This window comes from Pholis gunnellus (genome assembly GCF_910591455.1).
Source record: "Pholis gunnellus genome assembly, chromosome: 11".
Taxonomy (NCBI): Eukaryota; Metazoa; Chordata; class Actinopteri; order Perciformes; family Pholidae; genus Pholis; species Pholis gunnellus.
Window position 1 is genome coordinate 940,685 of NC_136538.1, and position 25,679 is coordinate 966,363.

General features: G+C 41.8%; 1 protein-coding gene across 1 annotated transcript; it reads left to right on the plus strand.

The window, feature by feature from the left end:
- Window positions 1–632: 632 nt before the first annotated feature.
- Window positions 633–11,722, plus strand: LOC306703470 (cytosolic phospholipase A2 zeta-like; the record flags this gene model as incomplete). The annotated part of the gene is made up of 11 exons (XM_079169449.1): window positions 633–639; window positions 1,584–1,753; window positions 2,519–2,655; window positions 4,312–4,534; window positions 5,977–6,088; window positions 6,413–6,550; window positions 6,636–6,743; window positions 7,692–7,871; window positions 9,414–9,586; window positions 9,685–9,871; window positions 10,565–11,722. 11 exons carry the CDS (start codon window positions 633–635, stop codon window positions 10,768–10,770), a joined length of 1,641 nt encoding a protein of 546 aa, XP_079025575.1. The 3' UTR covers window positions 10,771–11,722.
- Between the last annotated feature and the right edge of the window lie 13,957 nt (window positions 11,723–25,679).

The following is a 25,679-nucleotide window of genomic DNA, read 5'->3' on the forward strand; positions in this document are numbered from 1 at the left end:
AAGGAAACCCCAAAACTGCGTTTCTACATCAACAGAGACTTGGAGACAGAACTAGGGTTGGCAGTGAGTTTTAATTGTCTTTTAGTTTGACTTGTTTGACAGTGAGATGTCACATATTTTATAAGTGTAAGGTGTTCCTGGTCAATTGTCACCTCCTTTAACATAGAATAAAGGAAGAGGGGAAGTAAATAAGGAAAGAGAAGATAGAAAATCAACTTGTTTTTCATTTTTAAGGTCTTCATAGCAAATGCTTTTCTACAATAACTGCCACAGCATACTTCAAAATCTAGAAAGATAGTGTAACATGCTATTTTTCCCTTTGTCTGTCAGCCCTCTGGTTCTACCTATGCCTCTGCTGCTCCAATGGAAACGTATATAAATCTCCAGCCGCTACCAGCCAAATATGCAGGCAAAGTGTCCCTTGTTATTGACCAGGTAAGAAGTTTGTGTGCAGCTGCATTAACTGGTCCTTTTGTTTTGACCAGGTGAAGAGCAGAGGACAGGCCGACCCAAGCGTTTAGGGGCCCCTTTCTGAATTTTGTCATATAGGGCTGTAGTTTAAATAATATATGTTGAATAGTAATGTGGCTTTTTCTCATCACAGGACACAGTGGATTTAGACATAGAAACACATGAAGGGTAAGGTGCTTCCTACTTTCACTATACAGTATAACCAAAAGTATGTGAACTCCCAAATATCACCTATAGCCTACGTGAGTTTTGAGCAAAACCATAGGCAGTTTTGCATCAGATTTTGGAACCTGCCTGCAGGGATTTGCTCCCATTCAACCACATTAGTGAGGTCCAACATCAGTTTTTAATGTTGGTCTAGGTAATCTCAAAGGTGTTGAGTTGAGGTCAGGGTCAATCAAATTATTTCATACAAAACTGAAACCATTTGTTTATGGATCTGACAATTTTTACAGGGACATTGCCATGTTGAAACAGGGAAGGTACAAACCAAAACTGTAACAAAGTTTGAAAAACACTACTGTCTAAGATATAATTGTGTGATACAACATCAAAGGTGCTAAATTCCAAATTCAGAGCATATCTATTATTGAGGGATTATCTCCACACGGCTCTCAACATGGCGACGGCTGAGTCGGCGTCTAGCAGCTACCGGTGCAAACAGTGCTGACAGAGCTAACAGTGTTAACCTGGGTGGAACCAAAGGGTGTGTGTGAGCTTTCGTGACAACACCCGTCAGCTGTAAAAGCTGTATAAGCGCAGAACAGCAGTAATTAGCTGTGTGTGGCACACACATTGGACTAAATGCACCACTCGCCGGCCTAGATACCAAAACAAAGAACAGAGAACCCCGGATTAAAACACACACAGAGGGAGAGAGTGACTTCATTCTCTGCTCAGGTAGACATTACTCCACTATATCTGAATTTCGAATGTAGCACCTTTAGGATTTCCCTTGTTGGAGCTAAGGGGCCTCCAGCAAAACCAGTTAAACAGTCCCAAACCAAAAGTATACGGATGGGGGCATTCACCTTGGGGCTGTGAGTGAGCTAAGCAGTGCAAAAAACTTGAGACTGTCAACCAGAAGACGTCAGTGAAACAATGCTTTTTAGCTTTGTGTTATGTTACACTTGCTTTAACCCTGGACATCCACAGCGAGGGTCTTGCAATTCGTCTGGACTTTGACATCCCAGCTCAAGAGAGAGAGTTTCTGAAGAAGAGGAACGTTGTAGTGGCACAGGCTTTGCAGAAGCTTTTTGGAGCTCCATCTGATCCTAAAAAGGTACAATGCTATAACACTATGATGTCCTGAACTCTGTCACACACACACAGCTGCCAGGCTTGCAATACACTGACGGACACCATGACAGTGTGTACCAGAGTCACACAGCTGACAACTTCAAAGCTGATGCGCTGAGGATTTACAGAGAAAGTGGGTTGGGTTACATGTGTCCACGATATTGTGTCCACAACAATGCATGCAACATTGTGGCTGCTTACTCTTCTGGACAGGGGACCTGGGGACTCAGTTGCCTCTTTTGTGTATACACTGCAGCTGTGTTAGATGATGGATTTAACCTGTTTGTACATCAGGTTATCTTTGCAGCTGAATGGCTTGGCAGTTTACAGTTAATGATCGATTAACAAGGGTTGGCTATGGGGCAGAAAATCATTTCTAAATTAGCATCCCTAGTAAAAATGTTAAAATATGTGACCACATTGCAACATACTGTCTTGCATCTCGAGATATAAGACAGCATAATCAAATTTTCAGTTACAGAACACCATGTACAGGCATTATTGTTACCCACAGGATCAAATTGAATAACTTTGGTGACTTTTCATCAAGGTCTTTTATCAGTGCAAAATTTCAATTTTTCAATACTTATGACCAAATAGCCTCAGCTGTACTTTGCGTTTTTTTCCTAAAAGCGTGCTGACTTTGAAAGTAAGATGGTGACCAAGGAGTACATTAAACATAAACTACTAAATATCATTTAGCATTTGGTCAAACTGCTAGAGCCACACCTCTGTATTCTCTATTCAGGTGCCGACGATAGCATTGGTGGCTTCAGGGGGAGGGTCCAGAGCAATGACAGGCCTGCTTGGTAGTCTAAGAGGCCTGAAGGATATCGGGGTCCTGGATGCTGTCAGTTACATCACTGGTGTTTCTGGATCTACATGGTGAGTGAAACATTTGCCTAGTCAAGTGTCCTCAGTATCTTCATTTTAATCTTCTCATTTTACATAGATAGGCAAAAACAGGCAATCTCTCAAATTTTGGGCTGTGCCTTATAGAAAGCTTGTAATTAAATACAGGGCAGGGGGGTTTTAAAGAGAGGGCAACCTCCGAGGCTAAAAACTGCAGGTCAACAAATTGTCACTTTAGGCTGGCTCCAAAGAGTCAATCCCCACAGACCTCCATGTCAAAAGGCCCAACTATACAGCAGAAATAAACATGTTCGCAGCCTGTTACAAAGAAGGGTTTGGTCTCTATAGCCAATATCCTTGTTCCTGACAACAGAGGTTGAATTTGTATCGAACTCACCTGTTTAAATTATATTTAAGCTTAAATGAAAGGTGGGGGCCATCACAGCTGCAAGCTGTCAGCTAATTCGAGTTTACTAAACTTAACCTCCTAGCCAAGTTTGTGCTGTTGGTGCCTTTTTGAGAATTTGTCATTCAAATATCGGACAAATAATAATACTTGCAGTGGCAGACTGGAGAAAGACAACATTTGTGTCAGTAGAGTATTATCTGCATAGTTGTGGTAGAAAAAGTCACAGAAGAGAAAAGAGAAACTTGATGGACCCCGGTAGTAAGACTGCCAGGTTCAGATCATAGGCTGGGGGGCTCTCAGGTGCAAGAGGTTTTAAGAAATATGCACGTAGTTTCTGTGATGTCACCCAAAGGTTTCTGACAAACCGTTGTGAAGTGGGTAGCCTAACTCTGAAAAAAGAGTGGATTTTCGGTGGAGCCGAGGCAGGCCCGGGTGACGCAACAGTCTAAGTTACCTTGTAAGTGTGGTCGTTGAGGTAAGATGTGAAAAAGAAGAGTGCCGAGAGGAGGATCTATTGCTTCACTGTGTCAAATGCTGCTGAAAAATCCAGCAGGATGATGACGGAGGACAGGGAGCTCCAGCAGTTTAGAGTTCCTTTAGTCATAGTTGAGTGGTCTGCCTTGAAACCAAATTGGTGGGGTAGCTGTGGGGAAAGTTGCGGCAGAAAGTTTCGTGAAGACAGCAAGCTCAAATGTTTCACAAAGAAATGGAAGAAGAGAGACAAGTCTGTTATTCTTTACATCTGAAGTGTTGAGTTTGGTTTTCTTTAACAGAGGTTCACTCAAGCTGCATTTAGAGAGTTAGGAAAACAACCACTTTTCAAAGAGGCATACCTGAAGTGGATGAGTTAAGAGCCATAAAGAAAAAGGTGAGAGGGGATAGGGTCAAGGAGGCAAGTGGTTGGGTGGGGGTACTTTAACCAGTACTTTATTGGAGGAGAGTATTGAATAGGAAGTTAGAATGGGATGCAGAGTAAGTGGAGAGAAGAGACTGATAGCAAAGTCCTCAGCGTGCTTTGATTTCTACCATTTTCTTTCAGCTGCGTTAACATATAAGTACCAACAGGTAGACTCTATGTCACCATTGGCCTTGCAAAGTTCAGAGTTGAATTAAATTAGCAATTATTAAAACAGCAAATGGCATATTGAGACATTTTCAACCCATCATACACAGATTCTTTTATAAATTTGGTAAGAAATATCAATATTTCGTGCCTGGTTATATTAATTGATTTTCAATCATTGTACCCCTTTAAAGACTATTACTTTCCTTTTGAACAGGGCTATGTCTACTCTGTATCAGGAAGCTAACTGGTCACAGGAGGACATGGACAGTATTATTTCAGCAAACAAGGAACAGATGACGAAGAGTATCCTGAGTGCCTTCTCTCCTGAGAAACTCCAGTACTACAGAGAAGAAATTGCTGAGAAAGAGCAAGAGGGTTACATTGTGTCACTCATTGATATGTTGGGCCTGATCTTTGAGCATCTTGTCTTTGGGAAGGTGAGCAGCTGATGAACACTTTCTGTTCGCACTTTAATCATACTGTGTATTGCTTTGAAAGCTTAAAGATTATGTGTAACTTTCAGAAAGTCCTTGTTTTTAAAGACACCGGTGGCAGTTAAGTTAGAAAGTGAACATCGGCCAAAACAGTGACGTGACACACACAAGACTGAATATGATTGAATGATTGGCATCTTGTAAATAGAACGCTGGAAAATAAATAAATATTTAGAAAAACGTTAGTATCTGTAATGTTCCTATATTATATTTGGACCATTGGCTCCGTGAAAGACAGCCACTCACCACGACACAGATCAGGGCTGATGGCTGGTAAATCGGACTAGCTTGCCATTTGAAAGTTACTTTCAGCTAATACGAGATTTTTAAATCGCAAATATCAAACAAGTTCAATGTTTATAATCCGATATCCATAACAGCTGAGGACACAAAATTACAAATTGTTGCCATCCACCCACTATACAAACAAAACTGGTAAATTGATCTCATTATGTGTGGGATCCCTCAAATGTTTGATATCTGTTAAGATTTGAAAAAGTATGGTCAAGCCTTGAAGCAACCAACAGCAGATCCATGCATCCATGCAACAGTTAGCAGGCTAAACTTAGCTTAGGTTGTGGTTAGCTTAGTTTGCAGCCCCTGCCTTTCATTGCTGATTGGCATAATACACAAGTTACTATCTTGGATCATGTTATTGTGAGGCAAGGTAGCGAACTGACATATATCTGCTCACAATTAAGTTAGCAAGCAATCGAGCTACGGTTAGCCAGCTAGCTATAGTTTACGTTGCATGGATCTGTGTTGGTTGCTTCGTAACATTAGTTGATTAGGTAATTTGCAAACAGCAAGCTAGCCAATTTATCAGCCAGGTCAGCACTGGGAGTCTGGATGAATCTGCCTCAAGACAGTATTTTGCTAATTTAGCTGGTGAGCAATTTGTCTGCGTTAGCAGGCAAGCTAGTGCTGGGAGACCCCTGGCACTGGGTCTTGCACTGGCGGATTTCAAGTTACTACAGCCGCCACTAAAGGTCCATCTCCAGACCATCGTTGCAAAGTGTACAGAATGGAAACACAACATGGCTAACCTTTGGCTAGTGTTGTACACTGTTGTACAGTAGGGGAGCTCAAGTGAGGCAAGGCACACCAGAACGCGCATAAACGTCATATCCTTTGGGTTTTCCTGGAAAGAAATGTCCTGAGGCCTTTACATAGAAATCAGTCCACAGACAATTATATGAGAAAGCTGGGGAAAGTCACTTTTTGAGTCATATTACAATCAAATGTATGAATTACAAAATTCATACATTAAAAAAGTTACACACAACCAATCAAATTAGGGCGTGTCTTTGAACCCTAATTTTATATTTTTCAAATGTTATAAATAATATCATTAATAATAAAATTATATTTGGTTGGAATTACAGAAAGTCACCAGTACCCTGTCTGAGCAGCAGAGAGCAGTGAATGAAGGCCAAAACCCTTTACCCATATACACTGCCATCAATATGAAGGATAAGGGCTGTCAATCTGAAGCTGGTAAATATCCTGGATGATATTTTTGGTGTTTGTATTGTCATGTCTTTTTCCTGAAAGTATTTTGTGCAAGGTGACTGAAGCCCAATGACTGTAGATAGCATGTAAAATATGTATTGTGTTAAACTCAAGTGACAACTATGAATGCCTAGTTCTCATATCAAATGTATCATTAATTTTGCAACTGAAATGAATATAGGAATATTCAGCAGGACCAGGCTGATGATATAATAACGATTCAGGACAGAAACAGACCCCTAGAACAACTTTAACAAAATTGAAAACTGAAGGAATGATCGATTTTGTAATAACAAATCTTGTTGACAGAGTGGTGTGAGTTTACCCCCTATGAGGTAGGCATCCAGAAGTATGGGGCATTTGTCCAAACTGAGGACTTCGGGAGTCAGTTCTTTCTCGGCCATATGATCAAGAAACTCCCAGAAGTCCGCATCCCTTATCTGATCGGTAAGACCTTCTGTTGCAATGTCAATGCATGGTAATACAATACTAATTGAAGGTAATTCAAATACATTTTTGTCAACATAATCAGGAATATGGAGCAGTGCTATTTCTGTCAACATGACCCAGCTATGGACGTTTGCTATGGAGTTCAAGCCTTCTTGGAGCACCTGGCTCAGACCAGAAGTCAACAACATAGGTACAGCTACTTTATTTTATAGTGCAGAAAAACACATATATAGACAATTTAGAATAAGGTTGGCGTTTCTACAATTCTCTTGTAAACAAATCCTATAAGCCAAACCAAACAAATTAAAACCAACAAATTGTTTCGTCTTTCAATACTTTTCTACCCTGCGTTTGGAACTCTGTGCCGAGCCCATTGTTTGACAAATATCTTTAAAAACTGTTCACAAATATACACTTTTTTACGGTTCAGCAATTTCCTAAATAAGCTCCCTGTACAGGAAACATTACTCAAACGTATTGTCGGGTGAATAGTACATTTTGTGTGGACTTTTTCAAAACAGATGCTGGTTTGAACATTTACTGCCACAAATTACCTTGTTCTTTTACCTCATTAAAAAAAACATAATGCATACTACCCTTTTTATATTAGTCAATGTTATAAGTAGGCTACAATTATCAAAATATGAACATTCAGGCTTCCTCATGTGACTGAAAGGTATACTGTGCATATGAATCTTAAATAAAAGACTATGGAAGAAACTGCTAATTTATTTGGCGATTCTAAGAAAATCTCCTGCGACCCCCCCCCCCCTGTGGGTCTCGACCCAGTCTTTAGGAATGACTGCGTTAGTAAGTGCTTACAATACAACACCATGTATGCGGGATAGATTCAAAATAAATTACAGTGCCCGCATTCCTCATATTGACATATCAAGACATATACATTTTTTTTTTCTTGGTCATTTCATGGGATTGATAAAATATAGAATATTGCCAGCTTGATCATTTAAAGCATTATGTTAGATCATTGAAGAGATTCAATGTTTACTCAACAAACTATAAAACAGAATTTCAAAACCTTTTTAGTGTATTTATCACTATCATGGTACAACAAAGACACTTCCATGTAAGAGCATAATAATGTATGTATTATTGAAATGTTGTGTTCTTTTGACAGACGTTGACACTGAACCATCAAATCAGGACACATACCTCGTGAATCCAACCACAGGTATCGCCAGCATTGTGACTGATTTCTTCGAAAAACGTCCAGTCATTGCTGAAATGTACAATTTCATGCGCGGACTCTTCATGCACAGGGACTACAATCAACAGAGCAACTTTGTTGCCTGCAAAGGTATGCACTCACAGCACAGTACGCTTTCGCCCACAATTAAAAAAGTTCGGAACAATGCTGAGCCTCTAGCTCTCTAGCATGTACATTTCAGCACTGATCATAACTGATCCCTCCTGTTTATTGCCCCTAAATGCAGTCAGGAGTGATCACCATGGATCCCTCCTGACTAATACATCAGCATGAGGCATTCCACTGGCCCTAACAAAGAGTTTACTTGTCCTGGGCCAGCGGCCAAGCGTTAATATAGAGCCCTGTGCATTATCATCAGCATACTGAAGCTTCAGCTGTGGAAACCTGGGACTCTGCCTTGAACTTATTTTAGTAGAAGAGCTGGCCATCTGTTCTTTATTAGAATACAGGTTTAGGCTGATGAAATGAAGAACGACTGTAATGAATAGATAGGGGGCAATGATACACACTACTTGACACCAGTTTTACCTTGAGAGACTGTGTCTTGTTCCCCTTGGTGCTAGGGAGAGTCTCAAGTAGTGTACAGTGTCACTCTGTTGACCCAAGGTCCTGGAGATTGAAGGAGTTGAAAGCTTTGGTTAGATCAATTTAGGCCCCATGCCAACTGGCATTGAGAGGATGTGGCCCAGACTTGCACAGAAGGCCTCCTTTATTGTCTTCTGTGAGGAGTGTGGGAGCAAAGTTGTTGACCAGCTTGAAACAAACCATATATAGGCGTGGACATTGATGGGAAAGTTCAGTAAGCTGGTTGGCCAAGCTGGTTTTAATGGCAGAGCCCACTTCATGTATCTGGGGATAACACACAGGTTTCCTTTGAGAAGAAGGTGTAGCTTCCTTTTTCACCCACCTGCCCCCCTTCTTCCAGTCTGATTTCAGAGGGAGCTTTCATGCTATGATTTAAACCTCCGTAGTGCCATTGCACCAATGAGTTCACTTGGTTTATTACCTTAAGGTTGATGCCTGTATCTGACATATTTTCATGACAGACAGGTACAATATCATGGACTAAATCAGAGTCGGGGGACTCCCTCTGCCAGAGCCCTCCTCTGTCTTCATAGCTTTTGGGATTTCTCCCATGTTCTCCAGCCACCATACTCCACCTGCTCTACCATTTCCCTCCACCTTACTACTACATGTGGCCCTATCAGGATGAAAGGAAGACCCACATTTCTCTCCCATGACCACATTGTGACTTTTTAATTTCCGGAGAAGGTTCAGCTAAAGAACTGACGTGCCCTTTAATAGCAAATTGAGCACCATTTTGACAGCATTTCCAGCCAAATACACAATCAAAGTAATCACGCCTGCTTCGACTCAGTATGCTGAATTTCCCAAGCAACAGTGTGGGACACACCACACAAAACAGATACAGATATTCAATCTCAGCTGCTGGGGCAAGGCAGCATTCCTGCACATGATGGTTGCCTGAAGAGAGAAAAGTTCGACACAGAACACAATTGACAGCATGTGCAAGCCATTTATTTCATTTTCTGTTTCCTAGTCAACCACATATTCTTGCAACTGAAGTGCAAGATTTGTTTGTTATTTTCTTCTTCTCTATGTTCTGTCCAGAAACACATCCAGATGCCTTCCCAAACCAACTGACACCCAGAGACTCCACTCTGTGCCTGATTGATTCTGGTCATGCCATCAATATTGGCTGTGTGCCTGTCCTGCGGCCAGAGAGAGATGTGGATCTCATCATATCTCTGAGTTACTCGTGGGAGCCAGTGCACATTCTCAAGGTAAACAGAATGAGGAGGCGCACATCTGGGACGAAAAATATTTCCTGAATGTATTCCATCAACATTAACATTACTCTATGATCATGTTTATCTATTAGGTCCTGGAGAAGACAGCTGCTTACTGTAAAGACCATGACATCCTCTTTCCCAATGCTGACTTTGCCAGTCTGGAAAAGGAGCCTCAAAAGGAGGTCTACATCTTTGAGGATAAGGAGAATCCCAAGGCCCCGATAGTGGTTCATTTCCCACTTGTCAATGTCACTTACAAACACTTCAAACACCCTGGTATGCCCATTTGAACAAGTTGAACTTCACTGCAACAATGTTGCTTCTATTACTTTATTCTTTTTTTCTTTGTGCTGTATATCTTGAAACAATAGCAATGCAATAGGAAGAAACCCTTCTCTTCAAGCTAGTCTTGTTATTGTAGAAGTCATGTGAGGATCTTTTTACGGGGCAGGAGGATAATTGCAGGAAAGGGTACCACTATTGCTTTATTTCATAATGAAATGTTAAAATACTTTATCAGGGCATTGCAGCATATATTTACAGAGTGACAGACCTGTTTTTAACATTTTCTTTGTTATTTAGGCAATGTATGCTTTTATTAAATAGCTACAGTAGAGAGATGATAGGAAATAAGGGGAGAGAGATGGGTAATGACATGAAACAAAGGTCCCGAGCCAAATGCATACCAGGGTTATTGTGGTGCCTTTGCCCCAAGGCCAACAGGGCGCCTCACGCTGCCTACTGCAGCTAATGTTAAGCACTACATATTGGGGACTCAACCAATTGACTTGAACTTCTAAATTATTAATGATCTGCTGAATTACTAATGACTAGGTGTGATTTGACTTGAAAGGCAACGAAACTGCCTCATGTATTTCTACACCCAATAAGAACAGGACATATACTTGTGTATTATATTGTGCTTTATAGGACATAATTTAACCAATTGTGTCATTATCTTATTTACAGGCGTGAAGCGTGAGACGAAGGAAGACATAAGAGCTGGGAAGGTGGATGTAAGCAGCAGCGACTCTCCATACATCACTAACAACATGACCTACTCAGAAGAGGATTATGAGGCTCTGGTGGAGCTGACCACTTATAACATATCAAACAACAAGGAGAGCATCCTTGAGGCTTTGTGTAAGGCCATAGAGAGGAGCGCATCCAAGTGAAAGAAGTAAAGGATACGATTTATCAAGCTTCTTTTTACAGAAACAGGTTTATCTATGTTGCCTCGACAAGTCACTGATGTTAATTCCCACACCTCTATATTAAAGCTACAGTAATTAGGGCACAGGATATTTACTCAACATTATAAACTACTGTTTCGAAAATAAGCATCAATGTCTTACAGTCTTGATGTGGGACATAATAAGCTTCTCTGACTTAGACCATTTCGTACTTCCAGTATATCATCTGAGGAGGGAGTAAGAGTTGGGGGCGACTGTGTCGAAGTGGATAGCAGGGCCGTCCTTCAATCAGAGGATCGGCGGTTCAATCCCTGGCCCAGGCTTCACTAGTCGCGTGTCGATGTGTCCTTGAGCAAGACACTTAACCCCAAAATTGCTCCTGTAGCTGTGCCTACGGTGTAGCAATGTGATAGAACAATCTGAATTGTCTGCTAAATGATTGTAATGTAAAATGTAATGAGTATTTCAAAATAAGTCTTATTTACAGTCTGATGCAAGCTTTAATGCTCTAATGATGCAAACATTAGACAGACAGAATAGCTCTTTGTTGGGGAAAATCTAAATGACTAATTATAAGGTGTGCTTTAAAAGCTTGGTGTCCTTATGTGTCCTTGTTGTGTGAACTGCCTCACCACAGTTGTTTAGTCTATGCGAAAGAACACTCAGCAGCATGTCCTGGATTGAAATGATAATAAGGACTGTGGGAGCGTTAAGATGGGTACAGAGCTATGTTATGAGAAAATAGCCTGGAAGCCATTTTGTGTGTGTGTTATGCTTTTGTGACGTATTGCCTGTGACACTGTATTGTTTACTTGGTATAAATATCCGAGGCTCAGAGTCAGACCTCTGAGCAGCCTTGATCCATGTATACTGTATGTGAATCAACTCTGTCTCCTTCTTGCAAGAATAAATGGCCAATTGATTAATGATTTTCCATCGGTCTTGCGTGAATTTTTCTAACACTCTTGATTAGAACAAATATATTTACCAACTATATACTCTATACATATACGCCTACGTAAATATAAGGTTGGAGAGATTAGCGCGTTAGCCTAGCTATCGTGTAAACCGACCCAACATGTCACGCTAGCCCACTGACATGTCAAACTAAAGATCTGATTGGTTGAAAACTATGACAATCAACAATATCGTCTTCACTTAAACTGCAAAGGGATTCACTTGTAATTCTGCGGGCCTTGGGCCTCTCTTCTTACCAAGAGACATAGGGGTGAAATCTGATTGGATAAAAGCTCAACAAGCTGCACTGTAAGCAGAGCAACTGAGGAAGACTGTAGCAAAATAAGCTAGTGGGAACAAAATTATAATGCATAGTGTAGTGTACGTAGTGTATTTATGTAAAATTATAAAATAGCTATAACTTTGTGATTCTGTCTAGGCCAGCAGAGAAGGCCTTGCTGGTGGCCCCTGATGGCCCACCACTGGCGGATACAATATATTTAGAAGAGATAGATCTAGTGGTAAAGGAGGAGTAGTAATATTTTACATTAAAGAACACCTTAACTGCAGCTTGAGTGGTCAAGTGATGTAAAATTGGAATGTATTGGTCTGAAAGTGTGACTATCATCTCAAATGTCTTTTACTCTAATCTGTCTCTACAGACCACCATCGTCCAAATGTGAATTTCATGATCAGCTTAATTCCATGTTAAAGAAATGTGACTTTGACAAAGAGGTTATATAAATGGTTGATTTTAATGTAAATTGGGAGGATAAGTCTGGAAGAAAATCCCTAAAACGTACAATTGATTGTTTTAATATGACCCAGTTAGTAAACAAACCTACAAGAATAACCTACTCTTCTCAGTCCCAGATTGATTAGAGTTTTAGCGATAAACCAGAAAGAATGATCAAAACACACAATATAACTGGTATGTCTGACCATAATTTAATACTTTTAACAAGAAAACTTACAAAGAAGCATTTCAATATCTCGTCTACCAGAAAGGCTTATCAATTAAGAATAACGGAAGGTGACCAAAATTCATTTGAGGATGCTATACAAGGAATTGATTGGAGCAACTGTTTAATGGGTGCAAGTGTGGAGGAAGACAGCAACATCTTCTTATCCACAATACAGACCACAATTAACAGTTTCCTTAAAATAGCCAAAATTAAACAAAATCAAAAGAACACTCTTCCATGGCTAAATAGTGACATCTGGAATTTAATAAAAAAAGGGACTATGCATTCAAACTTAGACTCAAGTATGAAAGTACTCAAGTACTTAGACTCAAGTATAAATTAGGAAATGACAGGCAGAAATTCATAATGCTGAGAAACCAGGTAATGACGGAACTTAGAAAAGCAGAAGCTAATTTTTTTACTAAGATCATTGATGAAGCAGGGGGTAATTCTAAAATAATATGGGATAATCTAAAGAAGTTAACAGACAAACATAGCAGCAATTCAATGAAGCAACTTAAAATGAATGTGAACGGGTGCCTGATGCAAGATGAAGTTGTAATTTGTATAGCTTTCAAACCATACTTTATCAACTCAGTGGAAGCTTTAACTCGAAGGTCCAGTATTGGTCAATTTGATCCTACACCAGTAAATGAAGGTCAACCGTGCTTCTCAATTCAGGATGTCTCTAAATCTACTGTCACCAGAGTTCTAGGCTCACTCAAGAACTCTAGGGCCAAAGATGTTTATGCAATTGACAATATTTTTCTAAAGAAACACAAAGGCACACTTGCTCACCGATCACAAGCATTGTCAACAAATCTCTCAGGCAATGTGTTTCCGAAAGGATGGAAATTAGCCATAGTAATACTCATTTTTAAGTCAGGAGATTCAACACAATGTCTCTAATTATCGGCCAAATTGCTGAGAAATGTGTTGCAGAGCAACTTATTAAACATTTCAACAGCTCTCCATATCAACTGCATCCTATTCAGTTTGGTTACAGGGCTAATCATTCGACTGAAACAGCCAACTGCTTCCTCTTAGAGAATGTGAAGCTTAAAATGGATAAAGGGGGTGTAGTAGCAGTGGTTTTCATTGACCTCACGAAGGCTTTTGATACGGTTAATCACAATGTCCTGATTAATACACTGTCAAATTTTAACTTTTCCCGAGAGTCTCTTGCCTTGATGAAATCCTACCTTGAAGGAAGAATCCAGTGTGTCAGAGTGGGTGATGTTTCATCATCTACTCTGAGATCTAACGTGGGTGTACCCCAGGGTTCTATTTTAGGACCTTTATTATTCAGTTTATACATTAACGATTTGCCGGGTGTCTGCAATGGCTGTGATATTAAAATGTACGCTGACGATACAGTGATATATGTGCACGCAAAAATCAAAGAACACGCTACACTTAAACTCACGTCCACATTGACAAATGTAACTAAATGGCTTGCAGATTCCTGCCTTCAACTGTATAATAAAAAGACTGTTTGTATGTTCTTCACAAAGTGTCACCGGGGCCAGATGTCTATGTTGCTGGTGAGAGGCTACAGGTAGTGTCAGATTTTAAATATTTAGGAATTTTTATCGATTCTAATCTCTCTTTTAAAAAGCAGGTAAAACATGTGACGGTCTTAAGATGTAACCTCATGAATACAGTCTAACCATGCAGGCTGTGAAACTGTATTTTAATGCAATGATTGTCCCCCATCTGACCTACTGCTTAACCAGCTGGGCACAAGCCAGCAGCACAACATTAAAATCTATTCATATTCTCCATAAACAAGCTCTAAAAACACTCAAAAAGTCACCATCACTGAAATATCCTCATCAAACACCATATATTGAGTTGGGAGAACCTCATTAAATTCACTGATGTGTGTCTGGTTTTTAAAATTTTACATGGTATGGACCCGACTCCACTTAGTGATTTTATTAAACAAAGCACTCAAAGCAGCAGACAGACTAGATCTGCTTCAAGAAGTGATTGTGTCATTTCACATAGGTCAAGCTCTTTTTGCACCGGACCGTCTTGGTGAAGAGAGAGGGAAGGCAAAGCTCTCAATTTACTGGTCGGTCTACGTTCCTACCCTCCTATGGTCACGAACTCTGGGTCGTGACCGAAAGGACAAGGTCGCGGGTACAGGCGGCCGAAATTGGTTTCCTCCGTAGGGTGGCCGGGCTCAGCCTTAGAGATAGGGTAAGGAGCTCGGACATCAGGAGGGAACTTGGAGTCGAGCCGCTACTCCTTTGCGTCGAAAGGAGTCAGCTGAGGTGGTTCGGGTATCTAATTAGGATGCCTCCTGGACGCCTCCCACTGGAGGTTTTCCGGGCACGTCCAACGTGGAGGAGACCCCGGGGAAGACCCAGAACACGCTGGAGGGATTATAACTCCCAGCTGGCCTGGGAAAGCCTCGGGATCCCCCAGTATGAGCTGGAAAATGTTGCGGGCGAGAGGGAAGTCTGGGTCCACCGCAACCCGACCCCGGATAAGCGGAGGAAAATGGATGGATGGATGGAAGCTCTTTTAGCAAATCTACATTCTCTGTGAAGGCAGCACACTCGTGGAATATTCTGCCATCACACATATGCGCACAAAACACGTACAAAACATTCAAACATAGCCTTAAGGAAAGGCTTGTTTCCAATCAGGCGTGTGTAGACCTAAGTGTCCTCTGAATCCTTGATACTGCAAAACATTTTCTTTAGGTGAAATTCCTAAGGTGGCGTTGTTGTGCTCTGACTATTGGTTAATGTCCACGTAAACTTTAAACCACATCCCACCTTCCTCTCGCCACATTTGGCGTTGTTGGCAGGGTATACTTTTTGAAAGCAGAGACGTGTGTTCCATTCTTCTTTTCTTTGTTTCACTGAGTAAATATTATTTGGTGTATTGTGTGTTTAATTTAATCATTTATTTTATTTTTTTCTTGGTAAAGGCAAAACAGCAGCTGGTTCTTTGGGATTCTTGTGAGTCTGTAGCAGGTTCTGGTAAGGTATTCGGCAAACCTATTCACTTCCGTGCTAATCCACCCCAGTAGAGTCCTCCATTGACCGATTTGTAGTAATGGCAGAAGATCTGCAAGAGTTGAGGGACCTAATTGCCCAGTTGACAGCAGATAATGAGAGGCTACACCAGGAACAGGCTTCCACCCTCCCTGGCTCTAGTGCTATGCTTTCTACTTCTGTGCCACCTACTGCTTCTGTCACTACCAGTACCCCTTTTACAGAGGCTAGTGTTCGTGCCCCGAGACAGAAAATGCCCAATGTTTAGGGGACGGTCAGGTATAGGGTTGAATGAATGGATTGAGGAGGTGAAAGCATGTATGAGGGCACGAAAGTTATCTACCTCCGATCAGGCATTCTTTTTATTTGATCACTTGGAAGGAGAGGCACATGATGAAATAAAATGTTGCTGTAGTGCAGAACGAGGGGATCCAAATAAAATAATTGGTGCGTTACAGGAGTTGTACGGGTGTTCTGAATCATATGTAGCCTTGCAGGAGGCCTTCTTTTCCAGAAGACAACAGGAAGGGGAGACCCTACAAGAGTTCTCCCTTGCTTTGATGAGCCGTATGGAGGCTGTAAAACAGTGTGCACCTAGCGAGATGCTAAATGCTGAAGTGTTGTTGCGATTCGGTGATCAACAGTGCCAATCACTACTTCTCTACCTTGACGACATTGTGGTTTTCTCTTCCTCAGTAGAACAACATCTGGAGAGACTGGAGGTGGTGCTGGGTCGACTTCAACAGGAGGGTCTTAAGGCGAAACTCTCCAAATGTGGGTTTTTCCAGCAGGAAGTGCGTTATTTGGGTCATGTCATCTCGGACAAGGATGTCTCCAACGATCCGAGCAAGATCGAGGTGGTGGCTAACTGGCAGCCGCCCTCTACGGTCTCTGAGCTGCGGTCTTTTCTGGGGTTTGCCAGCTATTATCGTCGCTTTGTAGAGGACTTTGCTAAGCTGGCAGCCCCTCTATATAAGCTTGTGGCAGAGCTAGGAAGCACCAAGGCCAGAAGGAGGGCAGGGCCAGGCGTTCTTGAGAAGTGAACAGAGGAGTGCCAGCGTAGCTTTGGTGCGTTAAAAGCCAAACTTACCACTGCACCTGTCCTGGCCTCTGCTGATTTCTCCTTGCCCTTCATCCTTGAGGTGGATGCGAACTTTGGCGGGCTAGGGGCGGTGCTCTCACAGGAGCACAGAGGTAAAGTTAGACCGATAGCATATGTCAGTCGAGGTCTGAGACCCACTGAGCGCCAGTGGCGGGCCGTGCATTTTATCCCTCGGCCTTCACTGCTGAAATACCACCTTATAACCACATGATGGCGCCACATCTACGGTTATTATTCGTTTCTTGGGCTGTAACTATATAACGTTACGTATTTGTATTAAACCGTTCGGTACGAGGCTTACAAACCGAACAATACGTTTGAATACTAGTGCATTTGGAAAATACAGAAGCTTAAATTGTAGGAAATATAATGTTTCCTGCGCTCACTCGGAGACAGCGGTCTGTGTGACCTCTGAACCGGAACAAAAAGAACCACAACAAGAAACAGCTGATGCTCCGCAAGTGTACCGGGAGGCTAGGCTAACTAGCTTAATGGAAAAACAACAGCAGCAACACGCATTCTGCTACACACTCAAGGGCCATTGAGATATTAGATGTAAAAAAACTAACCAGTTGATTTACCAAATGCTGATCACATCCTCTTTTCTTTGTTGACAAAGAGTTTAATCCCACAGTTAAATCCCAACTCACAAATCTGTTTCTCCTCCTTCAGCCATTGAGTGTTAAAAAACAAAGCTAGGTAAAAAAAAATACAAAATCTACACCAAGCAAAATGCAAAAAATATCATAATTTCATTCATATCTATATCACTCAGCACTACTTGTAATGGTAAATAAAGTTGTAGACGGCGTCAATACTTCATGGCGTCTTCCGATTATAAAAGTGACCTTTGTACTAGAACGAATTGTTAAAGTGTCCAGATACTTAGAATATGCTGAATGAAGGCAATTTATGTGTATTATGATTTTGTGACGTATTGCCTGTGAGTGACACTGTATGTTTACTTAGTATAAATATCCGAGGCTCAGAGTCAGACCTCTGAGCAGCCTTGATCCATGTATACTGTATGTGAATCAACTCTGTCTCCTTCTTGCAAGAATAAATGGCCTATTGTTTGATGATTTTCCATCGGCCTAGCGTGAATTTTTCTAACAGACACTGTCTGACATTTGTTCTCTCTAGCAGGCTGACCCGGTCATCCAGGAAGTCTCGTTGCTCTGGAGACAGAAGCAGCGTCCTAACTATGAGAAGTGAAAACATTTATCTCAGCCCGTATTGGTGCTGCTCCGACAATGGGACCACCTGGTTGAGCAGAACGGAGTCCTTTGCTGATTACAGGCATTTTCAGTAAATACACACTGGCTATTCCCACCCGTGATCAACGTGCCTCTACAATGGCACAGGTTTTGGTCGCAGAGTGGTTTTTCAAGTTTGGTGTTCCCGCCCGTATACACTCAGACCAGGGCCGCAACTTCGAAAGTTCCCTGATCCAGCAGCTGTGTGGCCTTTACGGCATTGAAAAGTCTCGCACCACTCCCTACCACCCGGCCGGTGATGGGCAATGCGAACATTTCAATAGAACTCTCCACAACTTGCTGCACACTCTACCCGTCTCTCGAAAGAGAGATTGGAATTCTTGCATGCTGCAGGTACAATGCTGCTACAACACCACTCCCCATCAGGCAACTGGTGAATCCCCATTTTTCCTCATGTTTGGTCAAGTACCCAGGCTGCCGGTCGATTTCCTGCTCGGCAGAGTTCAGAATCTGGTGGGAGGAAACGTCCATGAGTGGATCCAGGAGCACTAGACTCGGCTGCAGGTAGCCTTTGAAGGGGCTAGGGAGAGGTTGAGGTTGGCTCCAATAGCTGAAGTTGCTCTGCCAACCCCCAATCGATGAAGCTCTCGTCTGCTCCTGAATCGATAAATACTGGCAGCTCCAGGGAAGCAACAGGAGAAGATAGAGAGCGTGCATCAGGGGTCTGGGAGGGAGTGAGGGGTAAGCGGTTCGGCTCACCAATAATCCTCTCACTGGTGAGCCAGGTCTTTTGACGGGCACCTTGTCAGGAAGTGTCCCAGCTGCCCGCAGTAGAAGCACCTCCCCTTACTCAGTCGGCGCTGACGTTCCTCTGCGGAGAGACGAGTGCGGCCTAGTTGCATGGGCTTGTGGCGGTAAGTAGGGACAACCCGCTTCTCAGTGCCCGATCCGTTCCAGCTGTCCGATCTGCATTTGTGGGAGCGCCTCGCTGGAAGACTCGGCTTATCTAGTTCGAAGTGCCGGTTAGCATCATAGCTAGGCTAGTATTAGCGTTTAGCAGCAAGTAGCCAATCAGAAGCAGAGTAGGAGCGAGTCTTACCGCAGGCATTCTGGGTAGCGGTCCCACACGTGTGCAGAACGTGTTAAGCAGCTGTAACAGATCGGGCACTGATACCATATGATAGACCCTATTAGACTCTTGTTTTCTTGTAAATGTGTTATGTTAGTCTGGTAAAGACAGTTTGTCTGCCTGTTGTCTCCTCTGGACCTCCATTTCAGCCAAGAAGCAGCTGTATAGTGACGCGTACCAGAGGACAGAGTCAGAATCAGACATCAGAAATGGTTTGTTGCCAAGTATGTTTGCACATACAAGAAATTTGGCTTGGTGATTGGTGCAGGACCATAAACACAGTGCACTAGTATAAAACATAATTTAGAATAGAATATGATGAACAAACAATATATATGAGTCAGTTGATTGGACTGATGGACACAGTAATGTTCACATATAGCTGACTTCTTGTGTTGACTGTGGATTTGAGGGAAGGCTTATCTCTAAACTGAATGTGCAGAAATTAATAAAACAGCAAGTCATATTTCCCAAAATGTGTTCTGCCTTAATGGCAGAGTTAGTAATCTGTCATGTACAATGTAGGAGGCTGACACTCTTAAGAGACACTGCCAAACAAGTCACTAAGACTTATTCCAAATTAGAGGGTCCCAGTCCAAGCAGCTTTCTCAGCTTTGAGTGGTAAAAGAGAGAGAACAATGTCACTGGAAAATATCTGTCTAACTAAAGGGACGGCACCCACTTCAGACTTGGAATTAGATTGTGTTAATGGCATTAGGGTGTGACGTAAAGCTTGATATGCCATCAATGCCCTCTGTGGACAGATGGGATTGAATTACATTTATTATCATTTTACTTTTTCTTAAAACTTTCTTATACACAGAAAAATACGCAGAAATTGGTTTGATATTCGATCCTGTGGGAGTGTACATGGATGTGCATTAGTTTAGATGCTGATGGGCAGGTGGCACCTTATCAGTGTGCGAATGGAGAAATGTTGTCATGTAGTGTGCAGCGCTTTGAGTGGTTGGAAGACTAGAAAGGTGCTAAACTTTTTGGCTTAGGAGCCACATTGAGTTTTAAAATTTGACAGACGGGCCGGGCCAGTAGCAGATGGATAGAGAGTGTTTGTGTGAACTAATATAAATTACAAGTAAAAGCCATTACCTAAAAAGTAAAGAAAACTTACATTTAATTTCAGTGGGAACAGTGTTGTTTTTCACCCTTTTTTGCCAGTGCATCAAAGTTTGGTGTCAGTTTGGTTGTGGCAATTCTCAGGACAGATCTGAGGTGTTCTGGGATCTGTGACGTGATTTTTTGATGTTCATCACGCTGAATGTCTGCTCACACACGTTGGTAGAGCCAAACAACACCAGCATCCTCTGTGCAATCCTCCTAATGTTTGGAAACTTAACTTCGCTTAGTGAAGCATAAAACTCATCCAGTTTAAGGGAGTTGATCTCCGTCCACACGGCATTTCAGCATCGTTTTCTAAATGATCTCCGTCCACACTAAAATGCCTGAAAACGAATATCACGTGACTATTCATCTGGGTGAGCGGTACCGCAGGTCCTTCCTTCCTGCTGCTGTCAGGCTGCACAACCAGCTGTGCTGACCACACAACACTAACAACACAACACCAAAAAACACTAATAATCTGTGCAATAATTACACTGTGCAATACAAAATACTCTGTCTGTATCTAGAATATTCCTTATTTTTTTTTATATATTTTTTTTTTTTAGTTTATTGTGAATTATTGTGTTACTTAGTTTAATATTTATATTACTGTTGCTCTTGTTTTTTTACTATGTATCTTGTGTGCACTGTCCACTTTGCTGCTGTAATCCTGTAAATGTCCCCACTGCGGGACTAATTAAGGATTATCTTATCTTATCTTATCTTATTCGTGTACACTGGGTGCCGTGTAAACAGGAAGTAGATTGGTTGCTTAGCTCAGTGTTTTTCAACCTGTTCTGAGCCGTGGCACACTTTTTACATTAAAAAGATCCCGCGGCACACCAACAACCAAAAACGTTACAAAATGAGACATTTTAACATAATACAGCATCTATGCCATGGTGTCAAACTCAATCTCAGAGAGGGCCAAAACTAAAAATTGGGACTACGTTGAGGGCCAAATAGAGTCACCATTTAATAAACAGGATAGAAGGGATATTGGACAAAGTGCAAAAAGAATACATGTTTAGGTAGGCTACATTATTGTATGCATACGTACCAGAGCCAGATGTTTGGCATCTTTTCTTTAATATCTGGGTTAGGTTCTGTGGAAACCCTCAATGTGGAGTGAAGGTGTGCATCAGTGAGACGACTCCTGTGTGGGTTTTTGTTCATCTTCATCACAGAGAAAAGCTGCTCACACAGGTATGTGCTTCCAAACATGCAGAGCGTTTGAGCAGCAGGTACAGTAGGCGGAGTTAAGGCATCGTTACGGGGATGAAGCTTGTAAACTGTGCAGCGCCCACAGAGTCACACTTTGCCTTGAGTCATTACACTGGAGGTCTATCAGCTCCACAGGTGCTCTTTCCACGTCAACTGCAAACTGATTGCTGAGCAGTTCAAATTTAAATTTCTGAGCTGCAAAGTCGGCAAATCACCGAGTGAACTCCGTGCCAAGTGCGCCCAGTTATCAGCAAAATGCGCAGTCGGGAACACAGCGGTGGAGACTTTTACTGCATCACACATGTTTGTGATCACACGTCCCTGAAGCTGGAGGTTTAGCTCAGTGAGATGCTTCGTTATGTTGCACAAAAAGCCAGCTCACATCGTCACGTTTCGTCCCGGAGCTCTGTGGTGGCGAGCCAGTTATGATAAACAATGATGTGTTCTGGCGGGCCGAGGGTCTCAATGTGTTGATCCTTACGAGGCTTTTCATCTGGGTTATTTTGTCCAGGGCCCAGTTCAGAGTCTATTTTTCCTTTTCAAATATTTCTCCATTGCTGTTCGTCTTGTCATCACAACCTCTCCCGCGTGTTATTTAATTCTACTGTTTGAAATTAACAAGGTCCTTATTGCGCTACCTACTGCCACCCACTGGCATGGGAGTATTATTACTTAGCCAGCCACTATATTGCAGCTCAGACGCTCAACATGGCGAAGTATTTGCAACAACTAAATAATATTTCCTTTGACTCATTAAGTGAAATTGGACATTTTCCCACGGCACACCTGGCGATTTCTCACGGCACACTGGTGTGCCACGGCACAGCGGTTGAAAATCACTGGCTTAGCTAAACAAAATACGAGAGAGTAATAAAGTAGTCTTTAACAATGAAAGGTCGTGTTTGATACTTAAGATCTTTTCTAAAATCTTCCTCTATCAACTCAAACAGACACATTTCGTGGAAAGTTTTAGAAGTTGTATTTTTCAGACTTAACGTTAGTTACAGCGCTGCAGGTCTTGCTCTATCTCTCTGTCTCACATCAATTTTACTTTAAAATCAACACTTACACATAACAGTTTGCTAGATTATGTTGAGGCTGAAACTGGTGGAGGAAGCGCAAGGCCGCTGCTGTGTTTACTTCTTTCTGCGCAGGCGCATCATAAAGTAACTCGATCCGGTCCAAATTCAAAACAGTATTTAATTAAACAATGACGACTGTAAACTGATGATGACAATTATAATCTATAATACACTATCGATAGTATGCATCTCGAGAGCAGAGACCACGTGCAACTCCCCTCACAGGCCCGACCAAGTCGGATCCTGCAAAGCGAACTACCATGGCCCGGCGCACGTCCTCGCAAACAGTCCTTTTATGTCCTTTGATGGTCGGAAAGTGTCCGAAATCTGTCGTAAAACACAAAGGCCGTCTTCTGGGGTCAGTGATTGGCTTCCAATCGCTCTGACGCCTCCTTCATCGATCCACTGCTCATCTCAATGGCTAGACCCCTTGTGACATCACCTCTGACATCACCTCTGACCTGGGACCGCATGGTCTTACCCAGGAGTGCTCTCTGTTTTATGGCCGTCTGCTTCCCTTCAGTTGTCTCCGGTTCTCCTCCTCCTTCCTTGGCCATTTGTCCAGCACCTCTGTGTCCCCTTTGATGTCTCTGCCTCATGGCTCAGAACCCCCATAACGATGTGACTGTACTTTGGTTCAACACTTCCAATGATTATGTTAAAAGACTCCTACAAGTAAACTTATTGCAAACATATAATATCTTCTATAAGTAAACATCCTGTAAACCTATATTACATTCCATAAGTAAATATATTGTGACTCTTAACATAATTTACATTCTCATCATTGTGACAATTTCATTCACCACTAGGGGTGCTATAAATTCTACTAAATAATGCTTTTAATTCTTAAATTCTCCACAAATCCCCCCTAATTCGCTGTTCACAGCGAATTAATCAATTCCCTGGAATAACACAATCCCTCACAATTGAACATTAAACAGTTGTATCCATCAATGCATCATCTACTCATAACTGGTTGCTCTGTATATCTGTTTCAATAATTGTCAATCAATCTCTGCAGGAATCCACTTGAACATCTGCATTAACAATTCTTGAGGCTAATACATTCAAAAGCATTTCTAACAGTTCTCGTGTAGCATTTCTAAAATAAGTACAAGCTGTGTAGGGAAAAGGATCATTCTTTACACATAGGTGTCATCATGATGTGTAAGCAGAATAGGTGTTACAATTTACATGGTAAAAACAGTAGACAACACATTGTGCCTCTAAGGCCACTTAGTTCCAGGTGTTTCATCGTCGTCCAACGTTGGTGAATTTGCTTTTCACTCGTGTCAATTTAGTGATACATCAAGATTATAACCTGTATAGTACAGTTACCAAAATAAAAGTATAAAATTCGATCTCCTTCCATGTCCTATCTTCTATATTCCTAAAGTCCTATCACTGAGTTAGAAGACTTGGATTTTAGCTCTAATTTAATTCAAAGGTTGCGATTTTTCATGACGTTACTAAATACAAAATGTGGATCTATCTTTACAACAAAATCAAAAATGACAGACAAAATTCCAAAATGACATTACATATCCCCCCTTTGCCACGCTATCTCTGCTGTAAACTAATTTAGCGTAACCATGGAAGCGATCACATGTCAATTGTCTAGGCTTATTCATTCACAATTTTATAATAATTGAATATCACAAGTCAGGAATATTTTTGCAGGCACACTTAAGGCACAATTCTACAGGCATCAGCTGCAGAAATTCCTGTTCAAGAGAAACAAATCTGTTATGCATCTCCATCTTTATTACTGTTGTTTATCAGGATCCCTTGTGCTTTTGAAGTCAGTGTTCACAGCATTCCTCGGCCTCGTAAAAGAACACTTGTTGAATCTCCCCCTCTTACAACTCAGATTGTGTGGGAGACAGAGAAACAGAGACAACAGCAGTACTTTTCATCCAATAAACTCATTATAACCATTATAACATAACCTTTCCACTTCTCTAAGTCATACTTCCTCTAACCTTCATCTAGTTCACGTAACATATGTGCTGTGCAGTGAAGTGAATCAGCCTGCATGTGACATTCCAAACGTCTTTACCTTAATAGTTAACGTGACTTGTTTTAACTTTCCAAATCCTTCAATTTCATTCGAATACATCTGATGTGAGTGTGAGTGTTGTTTGTCTAGTTTCTAATGTGTGTATTAAATGTACGAGTTTGTCATCTAAGAATCTAAAGTTAACTCACCCCGTGTTGTATTGTGTGCATCACCATCACTAGGGGTCCACTCCGCTTGCCTGCTGCACCCCCCCAGTCTGATTGCTGATTGTCGATCCCTTCACCCACTCCTTGTTCATGGAGGATGAGCAGCCTCTTCTTTGATGTTCAAGCTGCCACTTTTATGGCACCCAAAGGCTTCAGTTGGTGTGTGTCAAAGTCTCAAAGTCTCTGCCCCCCCTTTCAGCTTCCTCTCATGGCCTGATACCTTATCAGCTGAGCATCCTTGCATCTGTGCTGACGAAACTTCTCTGTCCATGTCACACAATTCTCCTGTGTGATGTTTTCCAGGCTCATGGATGGCGGAAAGCCTTCGGTCAGGGCTGACACTGTAGATCTTGAATGAGTCTCGTTCATCTTCTTCATCCTCGGCATGTTGAGTGGTGTCGTCCATGTTGTTTGTGGGTGAGGAGCATACGGCAGCGAAGTGGAATCCCAGATCAGGATTCACTCGACCATGTACCTCGACTAAAAAACAAACAAAACAAAAACTACCCAAAGTTCAGCGGTAAAAGTTAGAATGCATCTTCACTAATCTGTAATTGGCTACAATGTTGCGCTAAAATTTAAAAATGACAATCCAATTCTTAGATTATCTGTGTGTGTGTGTGTGTGTGTGTGTTTGTGTCTCACCACTGCATTCGTCTCTCTCCACCCCTGCTTTAACGGTTTACATTTCTTTCTTTCCCTCTTGGACATCAATATATTTCTATTTGCTTCACCTTTTTCTCTGCTCCAAGCACACTCAAAGTTGATCACAATTTTCTTAGGCAAAAACTGCCTTTTCAAGGAACCCCAATTTGATCCATCCTTCCAATTATTTGATTATCAAAACATCATTATG